The sequence below is a fragment of the Catharus ustulatus genome, chromosome 1 (assembly GCF_009819885.2).
Source record: "Catharus ustulatus isolate bCatUst1 chromosome 1, bCatUst1.pri.v2, whole genome shotgun sequence".
Taxonomy (NCBI): Eukaryota; Metazoa; Chordata; class Aves; order Passeriformes; family Turdidae; genus Catharus; species Catharus ustulatus.
This window is the reverse complement of record NC_046221.1, coordinates 116,795,374-116,810,235: the sequence shown is the minus strand read 5'-3', so window position 1 is coordinate 116,810,235 and position 14,862 is coordinate 116,795,374. Positions and strand designations below refer to the sequence as shown.

At 40.9% G+C, this 14,862-nt stretch overlaps 2 protein-coding genes across 3 annotated transcripts in view; one reads left to right on the top strand and one right to left on the bottom strand.

Annotated features, from left to right (window-relative positions):
• The window catches only part of ASXL3 (ASXL transcriptional regulator 3), a 130,401-nt gene extending 130,160 nt beyond the window's left edge, over nucleotides 1-241 (bottom strand). The window contains exon 1 of one of the 2 annotated variants that reach the window (XM_033057926.2): nucleotides 160-241. In XM_033057926.2, the coding sequence (XP_032913817.1) occupies nucleotides 160-213 (54 nt within the window). In that variant the 5' untranslated portion in view covers nucleotides 214-241. The remainder of the gene's footprint in view (nucleotides 1-159) is intronic. The other variant, XM_033057936.2, reaches the window with a different exon arrangement.
• LOC116995338 lies at nucleotides 95-14,232 on the top strand. The gene is made up of 2 exons (XM_033057985.1): nucleotides 95-181; nucleotides 13,288-14,232. The coding sequence occupies exons 1-2, from the start codon at nucleotides 132-134 to the stop codon at nucleotides 13,865-13,867; spliced, it is 630 nt and encodes a 209-aa protein (XP_032913876.1). The 5' UTR covers nucleotides 95-131; the 3' UTR covers nucleotides 13,868-14,232.
• Nucleotides 14,233-14,862: the final 630 nt, after the last annotated feature.

The following is a 14,862-nucleotide window of genomic DNA, read 5'->3' as shown; positions in this document are numbered from 1 at the left end:
TGTGTCTCTCCCCCTCCCGTCCCGCCTCGCAGTGGCCCCGACCGCCGGCAACAAAGCGGCGGGCGGGCGGGCGGGCGGGCAGCGCGCCGGGCTGGCGGCGGCGGGACGCGCTCACCCCGCACACACACACAATGCTGCCGCTGCCACCGCGGCACCTACCAGGCGGGCAGCCTCGGCCCAGGTGCGGTCCTTCTTCTTCCTCTTGTCTTTCATGTTTGCATCTCATTGAGGTGGTTCGGGGGGGGGAGCGGGGGGAGGGCGGACCGGGAGTGGGGGGGGGGGCCCGGAGGGGTTCCGCACGGACAATGATACGGTGACACCGAGCTCTGGAGCCCCCGGGGCGGGAGGGGCGGGGGCGGAGGAGGAGAAGGAGGAGGAGGAGGGTGGGGGCAGAGGCTCCCCGCGGCGGCGGCACAGCTGTGACAGCTTGAGGGATGCTCCGCCGCGCTCACAACAATGCGCTGTGACGTCACGCGGGGGAACCGCGCCCGCGCCCAACATCCCCACGGCGGCGGCGGCGGCGGCGGCGGCGCCCCCCGCCCCCCGCCCCCCGCCCCAGAGCGCGCCCGCCCCCCAAGCCTCGCGAGAGCGGGGCCGCGGGCCGGGGGCGGCGGCGAGGGGAGCGGGATGGCGGGCCGGCCGGCGCCGCCGCACTACAACTCCCGTGGTGCTCCGCGGCGGCTCCCTGGGGACGCGGCGCTGGGGGCGCTGCCGGGGCGGGGGCGGCGGTCGGAGGTGGCGGTGAGGGCGGCCCCCTCGGCCCCTTCTCCTCCCTCTCCACCCTCTGCCCCTTCGCGCCGCGCCGCGTTCCGTACAACCGGGCCGGCACACCGCCCGGCCCTCCCCCGGAGTGCGAGCTGCTCGCTGGCTCTTACTTACGGCTGGGGCATCCCCCCGCCCCGGCGGTGCCGCCCGTGCCCTCCTCGCTTCGGCCGGACCCGCTGCGCGATTGCCGAACCAAAGGCAGCCCCGGGCGGGCCGGTGCCAGCGCGCAGGGACCCCGCGGTAGCGTTTCAGCTCCGTTTCTTGTCGGAACAGGAAAGAACATCTTGTTCCAGTGTGTAAACAAAGGGAGTTGATGTGCTGCGCTCGTAAAACCGCCGAAGGAGGTTTTCTTTAATTGGATGACCCAGGATTAAGATACCCACGAAATGCGGAGCGAAGGGACTCGGCATACCTTCCTGAGTTGCAGGATATTGTTATGCGGGTTTTTTTTCCCCCCTGTTTCCTCCCTTCGCCCAGATATTAAACTGCATTAGGAATATTATCGAAATACATTAGGTATTTTTTGTTCGGGTTGAAACGAGTTAGAAATTCAGGGTTTTCCGTATCCATCTATTCAGTGCCTGCTCCCCCTCCTTTGTCCTCTCAGCAGCACCCGTGTTACGCCTTGCCTTACTCCTTTGGTAACATAAACCTTATTTCTCCGTAAATACACAGTTAGTTGGGGGGAAAAGAATCACGCCCAGCTACCACAATGCTTAGCCTGTTTTATCAAGTAAAGGACCAGGGCAACCCTGAGCACGTTCAGCCCCTTAAGGAAAGAGAAGAACCTGATAGCATCCCCCAAAGACTCTAAACGAGCACTCACATAGCCTGGTGTTTTGGCTCTTCCTCTTCATACTGATATTTTAGTGGGAAATGATGCATGTGAGATAGCACCTTTCCAGATTTCATTATTCACTCCCTCCTCTATTAAAATATTAAAAATATGAGCAAAACAAAATTCTATCAAAACAGCTGCTTCCAAATTGAGTTTTGATTCCAGTCTATATATAGCATTAAGCAGAGGATTTAAGTATGCCTCAGAAATGTTCTTGAGAAAAATGTTGTTGCAACTGCAATCTTTTAGGTTTGACAGAGAGGTTGTGCAAAAATTTTTAAAATCAACCAGTTGTCGAAACAGGTACATATTCCTTTGTTATTTACTGTATGCTGTCTTTGTCACCTTAGTAACATTTAGAAAGAAAATGCTTGCTGTTACTATCACTTCTCTGTGTTTTGTGGTTTTGACTTCATTTTCACCTTTTTTATGTCTCTGTCCTACTTCAGTTTTTTTTTATCTTTGCATTTCCTCACCTTTAGTGACTTTGTATTCCGAATCATGCAGGATTTATTCACATCTGATCCCCGATAGTAATTAAGTACTTCACTACAAGTGTCTTTGAAATACCTTCATTGTTTTCAGTATTGAAAATACAACAAAACAAAAAAGCATAGGGACATTTATCTGTCATTGCCATCATAGCTGGCTGTTGGAAGACAGAAGGAAATATTCTGCCTTAGTTCCCATCTCTTCATAGGTGGCTGCTTCACGTATGTAACATGAACTTCTGGTACGAGACCTCTGGTGTTGCAGTGGTGGTGTTGGACAGAAACGGACATTTGTAGGGAAAAGAAGTTCAATGAACCCCTAAAGATAACCTGACTGTGGATTTTTTTGTGGACTTTTTGGTTTGCTGCAGTCAGGATTAGACTTCCTTTTGGTATTTCGTGGACCCTGGAGTAATCTTTTTAGTTCTACATCCTTTCTATTACAATGGTTAAATGACAGTGTCATGCTGTCATTTAATTTATTTTCATCATTGTTACACAGTCCAGATTCTCCTAAGTCCCAGAATGGTTTGGATTGGAAGGGCCCTAAAGATCATCTAACTCCAACCACTCTGCCATGTGCAGGGACATGTTGGTTGCTCAATGCCCCACCGAACCTGACCTTGAAAGTTCCTTCTGTTGTTCACATGAAAATGGTTGGGAATCATATAGTGACAGTGGTGCTGCCTTTGCTGGAGAAAGAAAACCTGTCATGCTGTTTGCTGTATTGGAGGATCCACTGGAGAATACCCACCAAAGCAGAGAGCTGGGGGTACTGTCTATGTTTTGTGATGGGGAAAAAGAAAAAAAAGTAAACTGTACTCCTGAAATAGATTTTTTTTTTCTGCAATAAATGTTCTAGCTGAATCCAATAAAGTTTGCCAGCATACACAGAAACCAAGTGCCTCAGCAGAACAATACACTTCTGCTTTAAGGGAGTTAAAAATCATGTGTAAGTCTAGAAGCAGAGCACAAAAATGTCTTAAGAAGAAAGCATTTGCTATTGATTATAGCTACTATTTACTGCATGAATTGGACCTGACACTACGGGAGATCATAACTGTTGCTTCTCTAATTGAATTGGCAATAGGAAAATTGAGAAATGGTGAACTGCCTTCAACCTGCAGCCATTGGAACTATGGCTAAAAGCTCAGCATATGTGTAAGTGTATATATGTGTGTATGGGTGTGTGTGTGTAAATATTTACAGCATATTTTCGACCAGGTTGGGTACCCTGCAAATACTGCAGAAAGATGTCGCATTAAAATACATAATGAATTTTTACCTAAGCAATATTTATGTGGTGTTACAGTACCAGATGTTGCTGAATGGAATTGGTTGTGTATTAAAGATGTCTTTGTGCCCAGTTACATTTTCTTGCACCCACAGAGTGGTCAAATGATACTAGAATAACACTGGAGGCTGAGCTTCAATACCTAGTGAATGCATTTACCTGAACTGCTATAGAAGTTTTAGGCTTGACATTATCTAGTAAGCCACCTGAAGAACATTGTTCTTGTTTCCTGCATAGAAAAAATATTTTTGATATATACTGCCAATTTTTATTCTTGTGTACAGTAATACTCCTTTTAAGGAGAAATCTGTGACCTCCTCTTCTTATGCAAGTGTTTATATATATAAAAATATGTATTGCTTCAATACAGTGAAACAGTTTCAATACAAATTCCAGTTTCAGCTCTTACAAAAGAACTAGTATCAGCTGTTACATGAAAATGCCATATGTGTGCAGAATGATTTATTCACAGCATGACAATTCAATCTAATGTACCACTTCTACAATGTAAATTATATTCTCTACAATTGAACAAGAGATGCTGAGTTACAAGATAATTAAGAAAACATCCCAGAAGATACTAATGGAGTCACTGCGTTTCCTAAATTAGTGTTATCACAGTGGTGATCAAAAAAAAAAAAAGCAAACCAGAAAATTTGCGTTTGTGTGGACTTAGGGGAAACCAAAGCCATTGGGCTTGACAACTGACAGTTAACCATTTACAGATCCTGGTGACATAGTTGTAGAGTGTATTTTATACTATTGATTTTAAAAATTTTAAAAATTTTTTAAAATTTTAAAAATTTCCAAATATCCAGACAGTTTGAGTTTCACAGCGTTTATTACACTTAATGGAATTTTTAAAATTATATGCCATAAGGACCTGAATCAACATCCCAAGTTTTTAAGTCATAATAACAAACTCATAATCTAGTATTATCAGGATGATGTTACTGTATTTGGAAAGTCTCCTGAAGTTAATGGAAAAAGCCAGATCCTACAAGCTATACTTGATATGGGAGGGTGAAAGGTAAATTTTGCTAAATACTAACTCATATGCACAGAGTAATCTTTTCTTGAGTATGCCATCTCTTGAGATTGGTAGAGATCATAGAATATGTGGGACAGCTCACTCTTCCCCCCTCCCCCCAAGAAAAAAAAATCACAACCATATTTTTCCAGGTCTCAAATCAAGGTGTAAATTATTTAGGTACACCTAAATTACATACATTTATTCCTAACTGTGCAAAACTATTAATAACAGTGCACTGTAAAATCTAAAGTTTACCTGAGACCTATGTCATGACAGCAAATTTTCAGATAATGAAAGCTTTGACTGTTAATACTGCGGATTTATTCTGTTGGCTTTAGAGTTCACCACAATTGTCATTACTTTTGTCTCAGACCAGGAATGGCCAAATACTATAAATGTAGGATTATTTCCTTTTCTCCCTCCTATAGCTCTCCAGCAGGCAGATAAACACTCACGTCGTTTTTATGGCACTGCAGCTGATCTAATAAACATGGTTGCAGCTAAGCTGTGGTCCTTTGCCCTCCCAACATGTGAGAAGTGATACACGCAGCACAGAGAGCTTCTCAAGCAGTCACCTTCCGAACTACCTCTAGGCAGCACTTCTCTTGGCCATACTGGCCATCATTTCTCGTACTACAGTTATGAAACCACCCTTTCCCAAATCCATTGGGACAATTTCTAAGAGAAGACCGTTGTCTTTGAACAATGAACAGTTTACAAGTTACCATAAAAATGTTGGAAAGAAAACGTGTCTTTGTACATATACAACAGAAGAGTAGAGAACCTGCCTCTGAGGCATTGCACTCCAACTGCATATAGATCACACCTCCTGGCAGTTCTGTAAACCTCAGAGGAGCAGGAAATATCTGCAGATGGCTCAAAAGATTACTTTCATTTTTATATGACGCAGCTTAGTCAAATCAAAACCAGAGCAGCTGATCGTTTATCTCATCTGCTCTTTTTTAGATACTTATTTAGTTGATTATATGGAAGTTGCTGCATGGATTATAAATGTGCAATTACAAGAGAAAAAAAATAAAACTGTTTACTTGTAGTGTCTGATTTAACAGAAGTTACACATCTTCCTATCTAGAAAGAGATTTCAGAATTCCAGACGTATGGATGCTATTCTATTGCCGTATGAATGGTACCACAGAATGAACCTCACCCACAAGATGAAATAGTTATATTGAATTTAAAGGAATTGTGAAGGTGTCCCAGAGGAATTACAAGCAAAATTTATGCAACATGCTCATGGTAAGTCTCAAGTTGTCACAAGAAACCAATGATTGCAGGACAAACACTGGTATCCAGAACCTGATATGAAGTATTGAAGCTTAATACTAGAACTGCTGCTCAAAATTAAGAGAAGTGACTCATGCAGTACCCTTACAGCCTACCCCTTGCAAATTATTTTGTGAATGACTGATGTCGTAGTCAATTTTTGCAATCACATAAATTTTTTGCAATTATTCCAGCTATCTAGCTGTCTTTCTGTAATAGACAACCATAAAATGACCCAAAAGAGCATTTACATTGTGTGACAACTGCTATTACACTTGCTTTCTGATCTGTTTTTCACCTACAATTGAATGCTTGTAAGAATTAGTACCATTTAACTTCTTACAATGAATATTCTTTTTTCCCTGGAATATATATAAAATGTCATCATTATGGTTATGGTAAAGCTGATGAGAAACTAGAATTTTAAAAGAGAATTCACAAATGACCTGAAAAAAATACAAAAAACCCCAACCCAACCCAACCCAAAAACCCGAAAACCAAACAAAAAAAAAAAAAAACCACAAAACAAAATACTCCCAAACCAACTTTGAAGACTTTCTCAATGAACTAATTGCAAATTTAAGGAGTAACATGCTAGGCATATAATCGCATAAATAATTTTCTAAACTAATGCCTGGAAACCTACACATGTTGAACTAAATGTTGCTGTGTTGAGATTCAGATACAAAACACACAGTTTAAGATAATGAAAAGTAATAAAGATCATGGTTGTACTGCAGATACGCAATTCGAATTTGTCTTGGTAAGTTTAAAAGCCTGTGAAAAGGCTGTGAAAGGAATCCTGTGAAAAGGGAATTCAGAATTTAAGCTGTCTCTCTAGCTTGTTGGGGGAAAAGGACTACATACATATAAGCTATCTTTGGGATAAGTACACACCTGTTTGCACCTGCTTGCCAAGGGCAACTCGGAAATATTTTGAATTGTTTGTGCATAATGGATAGCTTTCCCTTACCTCCTTTGCACTGGAAGATAAATAAACAACACAGTCTGCTCAGTCTTCTGCTATTTGCAGGTATCTACCTACATGCATCTGCGACATTTAGACAATAACAAAAATAGGAGAGAAATAAAATATGAGTTTATTAGCACCAGAGACTTCTTAAGAAGAATGGGGTTGATGCAGTGCTGTCAAGAGGGCATTTCTCTGGTGCACTTATGTGAAAAAGCAACTTCAGTCTGGGGAATCCTTTTTTTGTGTTTAGTTGAGGCTCTTGCTGCATAAGTGATGGTGGATTTTGTCTTTTGCTGCTCCTTTATGACTATGAAAAAACCATCAGCTACACCAAATATCATATCATGCTGTCCTGGTTCAGGGGACAGTATTGCCAGAAAAGAAAAAGTAGAGAGCTTTTTCCCAAAATGCAGAGTGAAAATTCCCTCCCTCCCAGTTTACTATGATTTGGAAATTAAGGGTTTCTGAGGCAAAAGGTATGGGTTTAGGAATAACAATTCTTTCTTTACTGATATATCTACAAGACAAAATAAGAACAACATCAGCTATGAACAGATCAGTGACAAAACAGAACGAAACTCAGTCTCAGTCCTTTTGTCCAGTCAGGCGCCCTCCTCCTCCACATGGTCCCGGTGGAGCTGGGGCGGAGTGGCCTTCTCTCTTCTCTCAGTTGCGGCAACTGCAGGAGCAGGCAGGCAGCAGTGGCAGGGGGGTCCCAGGTGGGAGAAGGGTGAAGGAAAAAACCTCCACTCACCATTTACATCCCGGTTCTCAGCACTGTTCTCAGAAGCAGGAAGCTGTAGCAGTGTTGGAGTGCAGGGGCCTGGTTGCACCAAGGAGAAAAAGAACCTCTCTCCTCTGCGTTCAGGCCAGCAAGCATGAGTGGCCCCTCACAAGCCCAAAGCAACTTACAGCTATTCATCCCCACCCCCTCTTTTGTAACCACATCACATATTAGTTTGTAAGCATCATAACAGCAAAAGTATATGCATATATATTGAAGTAATGGACATTTGACTTTTTAAACTGTTAAAAATAATAATTTAAAATATTCTGTGCATATCACACAAGAAACCAAGACTTACAAACATGCTAGTTAGAGCTTTGTGGTTTTAATTTTTAATGTCAGTTTTCAGTGCTTGGTTTCTTCAATCATCTTTCTCAGCTACTCATCTTTCTGTTCTCAGCTGCTCTCTGCTACATCTCAGAAAGACTTAAGCCCATACTTAGAAAATTCTATTCCTTTCAGCCATCCATTTTCTATATTCCAACCATTCAACCAGAGATCACTTAGACCTTAAAGAAATAAAGAAAATTAGTATTTGATACCACCTTTTTCATTTTGTAAGAAAAAATTTCCCACTATAGCTAAGAAGTAAAACTTTCATTTGTATTCATATATACAGTTCATCATGTTCATTATAAACTACAAAATTACAGTAATTTCGCAATTACAAGCCACACCTGATTATAAGCCGCACGTCCGGGTGTCGGCAACATTTTGATCTTCGTCCATGTATAAGCCGCACCGGAATATAAACCGTACTTTTGTTCGCAGGGAGGACCCGTGTGCAACAAAGTACCGAATTAGGAACGGAATCGCGGAATCACTCGCCCTGGCCCAGCCCTGCCCTGCAGTGCCGGCGGGAGGGAGACATGGAGCCCGCCTTCACCCACGGCAGCAGTGGGAGGGGGAGGCACGGAGCCCACCTTCACCCGCAGTGGCAGCGGGAGGGAGGTACGGAGCCCCCTGCCTACCCCCTGGGCCGCTGGGCCAGCAGGAGGGAGCCCCCCACCTCTCCCTCCATGCTGCCGGCACGGAGCCCGCCTTCACCCGCCGTGCAACAGAGTAACCAATTTGTAACAATCGCGCAATCCCGGGTTTTACTGGCAGGTGCTTAGCTTGGCACCCTGGCTGGTACTTCTGGGTTGGGAAATTTCTGAACTTTTTTCATATATTGGCCACTCCTGAGTGTAAGCTGTATTTCCAGGTTGGGAGCAAAATTTTAGTCAAAATGATGCAGCTCATAATCGTGAAATTACTGTAAATTAAAATATCATATCAATACTGAGTGTATGACACATCACAGTTTAGTTGGCATGTATTTGCCCACTCAGTGATACTTCAAAGTGTAAAGGAGGGTGAGGTAAAGTCTGAATCCCTTTCTATTCGCAGTTCTATACCTTTCGCAATTTAAAATATGTGAGTAGCCCACAGAAGTTCATGCAACTAGCTGTATTACGTATTGAAACATTAGTAGAATCAGGCTCCCAGCATGGCAGCATGTAATGTGCACACTGGAAACTACTTGGTTGGATTGCAGAAGGTACATGGAAGAGACACATACCTATGATATCTGGATCCGCTGTTTCTTTGTAAATTCTTAAAAAATCAGAAGTGAATGTAGGACTTTTCTACTATGCCTAGTAGATCTTGTACCAAGATATAGAGATAACTTAGAGAAATTGTTTTAATTCTCCATTTTCCATATTTTTTAAAAGCATCCTTTTAAATATATGAGTTTATGAAGTTAAGAAAGTTAATTTTAAGTAACCATTTAAAATTAATTAAACACAGACACAGATGATTTTGGATGTTCTTCTAGAAGAATTAACACCTATGGATGTTCATTGTCATTACTGGCCATTGACTGCAAAACTACACTGGGTTTTAGCTAGCCCTTGTGAAGTTTGTGAGCAGAAAACCCTATCAACAAATTATGATAAGTTACTGGAAACCTAATTTGGAAAAGGTAAGGATTTGCATGGCAAATGACTCTTTTTAGAGCCTGAGGCTAGGGCAGGGGCAGGAAGTAAAGGTTACAAGGTGGATTACAAGTGTGTGTGCAATTCATAATGAATGCTTGGGGACTGTAAGCTTTTTAGATCAATCACTTCAAATAGCTGCCTTTTGGGTTATACTCAACAGTTATAAGGGGGAAAACCTGTAAGGAAGTTATTTGGGGAAATGAAAGAATCTAACACATATTTTTAACAGGAGATTATAATTTCTGATAACTGCCTGTATAGCTGACTTGGTTTGTCTACACAATTTGCATTTAAGAGATGATTAAAATAACCTTATAATTTGCTGCATTCATCCTGCTACAACTTACGACAAAGGAAAGAAAATAGTTATGCATAATTGCTGAAAGTGTTTGCAAAAGAATAATATTCTGCATGCATAGCATTTACCCTGCCTTTATAAAGGCCAGCCATTTGCATGCATCAAAAAAAAGATTTTTTTATAAAAAAGAAGTTACCTTTATTTGCTTTAAAAGATCTAAATTGGTTATTTATAAACAAGCAAGGTAACTAGTACAAGGAGCGCATTACAAGCAGTTTTTTAGAGCATATGACAATGTTCTATAATAACAAGCACTGTGGGAATAAAACATCACTTATGCCAGTCCGGTTATAATAATATTTTAGGCAGGTAAATTAGAAAGTTACAGCTCAACAGCAAAAGGCCTACTGTAAAACTTCCTTACACAACATATGCTAAATTCTTAGATGCAAATTTGCCATTGAGGAAAGGGCCAGCTCATAGCCTATAAATCATTTCCATGATGCATGACAGTCTACATTACCTATAATGCAGGAGCATACTACAGTGGAAATAACAAGATGTGGTTTTAATCTTCCACGTGACAGAGATCACTGCTATTTTTCAGCTGATCAGTGCTCACTAAGCAGCCCAACCACAAGAACTGCAGACACACCCTGTTCCAGGTCCATTTAGCCTATAAGGGACCGTGTCCTAGCAATTTCAAGGAAAAATTGTTCATTTTTGGTTTTCCACATCAGGATTATCTAAGGCTACTAAGATGTATACAATTCTGTTCCTCTAATTAACTCTTTTGAAGATTAGTTCTGTAAATATTTTCGTGGAGGATTCATTTCACATCCATGAGGTGATCCTAAGAAATATTTCTCATGCTTACAAGCCAAGAAAAGGCTGAGATGCCTGAATTAGGCTCAGGCACCAATGCCTTTATCCAAAGTCACAAACCCCAACACTTTTCCTCCAGATTTTCTTGACCTGGAATTGTACAAAGTCCCATGGTGCCTCCCTGTTGAGCTGCCCATTCCATGCATGCTTGATACCATGCTGCTTCTATGAGCAGCCAGGCAAGTCACCTGAAACTCTACCTTAAAGGTAGCAAGCAGAGTGTGATGGGACATCTGGTTACATTTAGTGATTTACTGAAAGAAAAGAGTCTACTTGTAATCAAAGAATTTAATAAGGCGCCTAATACTCCATCTCTGATTCTGAAAAATAGGAAGGTATTCTCTTATTTATTTGCTTCAATGCTGCAGTTATACTTTTTAAAAGAGGGAATAAGCTAGCTAAAATATACAGATTTTCTTTCATAAGATCAAGTTTCACATAAAATTACTATAGCTTTACTTCTGTGGTTATCCATATATTATTAAAACATTCTTTTCCTTTGGCATTTCTTCTGTGGGGAAGAGATTGGAACAAGAGTTTCAGGTTCCAGAATAAATGGAGGATGGTTATTCTGGTCTGAACAAGCAAAACTGTGGTTGCTGTAGTCAAGACTGCAAACCGGATTTGGTTTAAAAAGTATCAAATGTGAAATCCTACAAGGCACAGAAGAAAGAAAATGTTCAAACTGAGATGCTGCACTATTGCAGAAATTCTACACTTGGATCCTGGCTCTGCTCTTTCTTTGAATCCCTGGAAATCAGTTGCCTTTTCTCTAGCACAATTCTCCAACTCGAACTAGAGATATTAATATTTAATTTTTTCCTCCATTTGTCTTCCTTGCTTATTCAAATTGAAAGCTTGTCTGAACAGGCACTGAAAATCTCTTGGTATGTATACATCATGGAATAAAGAAGAAACCTGATCTTGGTTTGGTCTCTCAGGCTACCATATGAAGGAATTTATATATACATACATATATATATATACATAGATAGATAGATAGTATATATAAAGGTAAGTTGTATGATATTTAAAAAAAAAAAAAAATCCAATGAAAAGTTATTGCCTCAATTTTTTTTCCGTGAAGATTTCTAGGGAATGTCAAATGTTGAAATGTCTCGTGGGAACAGTCCAGTCGGTGGACTGAGGGGGAGAAAATTGTCAGCTGGCCAATAAGAGCAACTTTCTGGATGTTTTGTGCAAATGGAATATCACAAAGATATGAACCAGCAATAATTTTATCGGACTGCAAAACTGAATTTGGCCATTCTGTATGAAGGCATTTCCAGCACGGATGCTAACATAAGAATAAATTATTGTACTGGTGTCTGTTTATAATTTCTGAGGAGATTTCTGTTCCTCTGTATATTTTTGAATAAGAAATATTAATTGTATGCCTGGATTTTTTCTTTTCTAGTAATTCCATTTTCTGAAGATTTTGAGGCTCTGAGAATGGTGAGATAAATTGACATACCTGTGTTCACGTCCAAAGGGTTCCTTAAATTCAAATCTCCTCAGGTTTTGCAATTTCATGACTGAAAACCACTCTACCAAACATTGTAAAACATTGTCAAAAGGTTTAAATTCGCTTGAAGTTGGTCAGGCTTAACTTGAAGAAAATTACTCTTCAGAAATTACCCTTTAGTGCTTAAAATATGAGCTACTGAAGAAAAATTCAGCCATGGACTGTCATACTTTCACTACCAGAAACTGTGGAGTCAACATGGTTTACCTTACTGGTGTAACTCCTATGCCTTTGCTTTCCAATATTAAGATTACACAAGCTATGGTAATGATTATGTCTACATTATTTTTATGTGATTCCATCACTATTCCAACAACTCTATTACTGCTGTTTGTTTTGTCCTCAAGTAAATATATGCACTTGTACTATGCAAAGAGATGTAATTTTTTTTTCATCAGCAGAGAGGTAAGAAACACTCTCCAGATTAAACATCTTTTTGTGACCCAACAGAAAGGCATAAAAAGAATTATATGTAAAATGTAATGTATTGACTGTTTTAGCTATCACTCTTACATTTTTTTTCCCAGATTGTTATTCTTTTAAAATGCAAAATCTCAATGCTCTTTGAACACTGGCAGTAGCATTCTATCTTCTACAGCTGGGGATTTCAGGTTTCAGAATATTATTCCATCTGGAACTTACAGGTTTTGACCTTTATTTCTAAATGCCAGATTTCTGTAACTTTATGGAGTTCAGTAATCCACAAAGTATATTTGTTCCATACAAACAGTCTCAGTGTGTCCCATAATTGGTTGATTAAAAATGTAAAAAGATTGAGTTGCAGCTAGTTTGGATTTATGGACTTATGGTATTTATATTTGTGGTTCATTGACCCTGGCTGGGTGCCAGGTGCCCACCAAAGCTGCTCTATCCCTCGCCTACTCAGCCAGACAAGGAAAAGAAAATATAACAAAAGGCTCGTGGCTTGTGAAAAGAACAGGGAGAGATCACTCATTAGTTACTGTCACAGGCAAAACGGCCTCAACTTCAAGAAATTAGTTTATTTCATTAGCTATCAAATCAGAGTAGGAAAACAAGAAACAAACCCAAATCTTAAAACACCTTCCTGCCATCTCTCCCTTATCTGCAGGACCAATTTCACTCATTATTTTCTTTATCTCCTTCCCTACAGGGGCAGGAGGGGAACAGGGAATGGGGCCTATAGTCAGTTCAGCACATGCTGTCTCTGCCAGTGCTTCCCTCCTCACACTCTTCCCCTGCTCAAGCATGGATCCCTCCCATGGGGGACAGTCCTTCTCCAGTGTGTGTTCTCCACAGAGGATCAAGTCCTGCCAGTGAACCTGCTCCAGCATGGACTTCCCACGGGATCACAGCCTCCTTTGGTCATCCATCTGCTCCAGCACAGGATCCTTCGTGGGCTGCAGGTGGATCTCTGCATTGCTGTGATCCTCCGTGGGCTGCAAGGACACAGCTGCCTCACCATGCTCTGCAGGGGAATCTCAGCTCTGGTACCTGGAACACGTCCTGTCCCTTCTTCTCCACTGACCTTGGTATCTGCAGAATTGTTGGTCTCACATATTCTCATCTCATGTCTCCCTCTGACTGCAAGTGGACGGCTTTTTGCCCCCATTCTTAACTCTGGTATCTCTGAGGTGCTGTCACCATCACTGATGGATTTGGCCTTGGCCAGCAGTGGGTCTGTCCTGGTGCTGGGTGGCATTGGCTTTCTAGGACATGGGGGAAGCTTTTAGTAGCTCATAGAAACCATCCCTGTAGCCCCTTGCTACCAAAATCTGGCCACACAAACTCAATACAATGCTTCCCTTACATTTTGTTTGGAAACTGATACTTTGTTCTTCCAAATAAATAATTCAGAAAATGTACTACATTTTGTAACTCAGGAATGAAAGTCAATACTATTCATAGTGCTGTTGACATGCCTTCTAGTAATTTATGGAATAATTATGACCATATTTGGGATATATCTGTTCTCTACATTTTGATTTGTCCTCCTCCAATACATCTTGACAATGTTGTTGTAATTCATGTGTATTGTACAGACTGAATAAAGACAGGCAATTCGTTCCAGACAAATACATTAAAAATGTAAAACAGCTGTTTAGAGCTCACTTTCTCCATAAGACCTTTACAGTAGACATTTAGTTAGTAATGAAGGAATTCTGCATTTCTACCCTTTGTTCTTAGTGTGTGAGACCACAAATGGTAATTTGTACTGAATCATTATTTAAATCTGTTTAAGCCTCTGAAGAATTCAGATGTTAAATGCATGAAGTGCTTTATTTTAGGAAGTGAGTGATAGGCAGCATTGTACATATATGGAATTAAATCTTCAATAGCTTAGTCAAACTTTATACAAACATCTAGACTTACCTCTTATAATTTTCTCAGATTTTACTTTTCTCAGTTAAAAGACCTACACAAAGATATAAATGTATTTCCCCTTTATTGGTGATAATTCTCCATATGATTGTATTTTGCAAGTGTTTTAATCTTTAAAAAGTGTCAGTCTTGTTAAAAGAGACAAAATATTTCAAAGAACAACACAGACAACTTTCAACTGAGGACAGTGGAAATTTTAAAATGGGGCATTGGACTCAGGAGAAGGAAATTGGTAGGAATGTTACCATTGACTTCATAAGATCAGGATTTTTTTCCAGCCCCCACTATATAACCTGGGAATGTTGATTTTACAAATTTTTATGAAATTCATGTTTCCATAATATAT

Coding starts and splice junctions, on each gene's coding strand:
- LOC116995338 (XM_033057985.1), top strand. CDS start 132: ATGCTGCCGCTGCCACCGCGGCACCTACCAGGCGGGCAGCCTCGGCCC. Junction 182..13,287: donor GGCGGGCAGCCTCGGCCCAG/GTGCGGTCCTTC, acceptor CCTTCCCTACAG/GGGCAGGAGGGGAACAGGGA.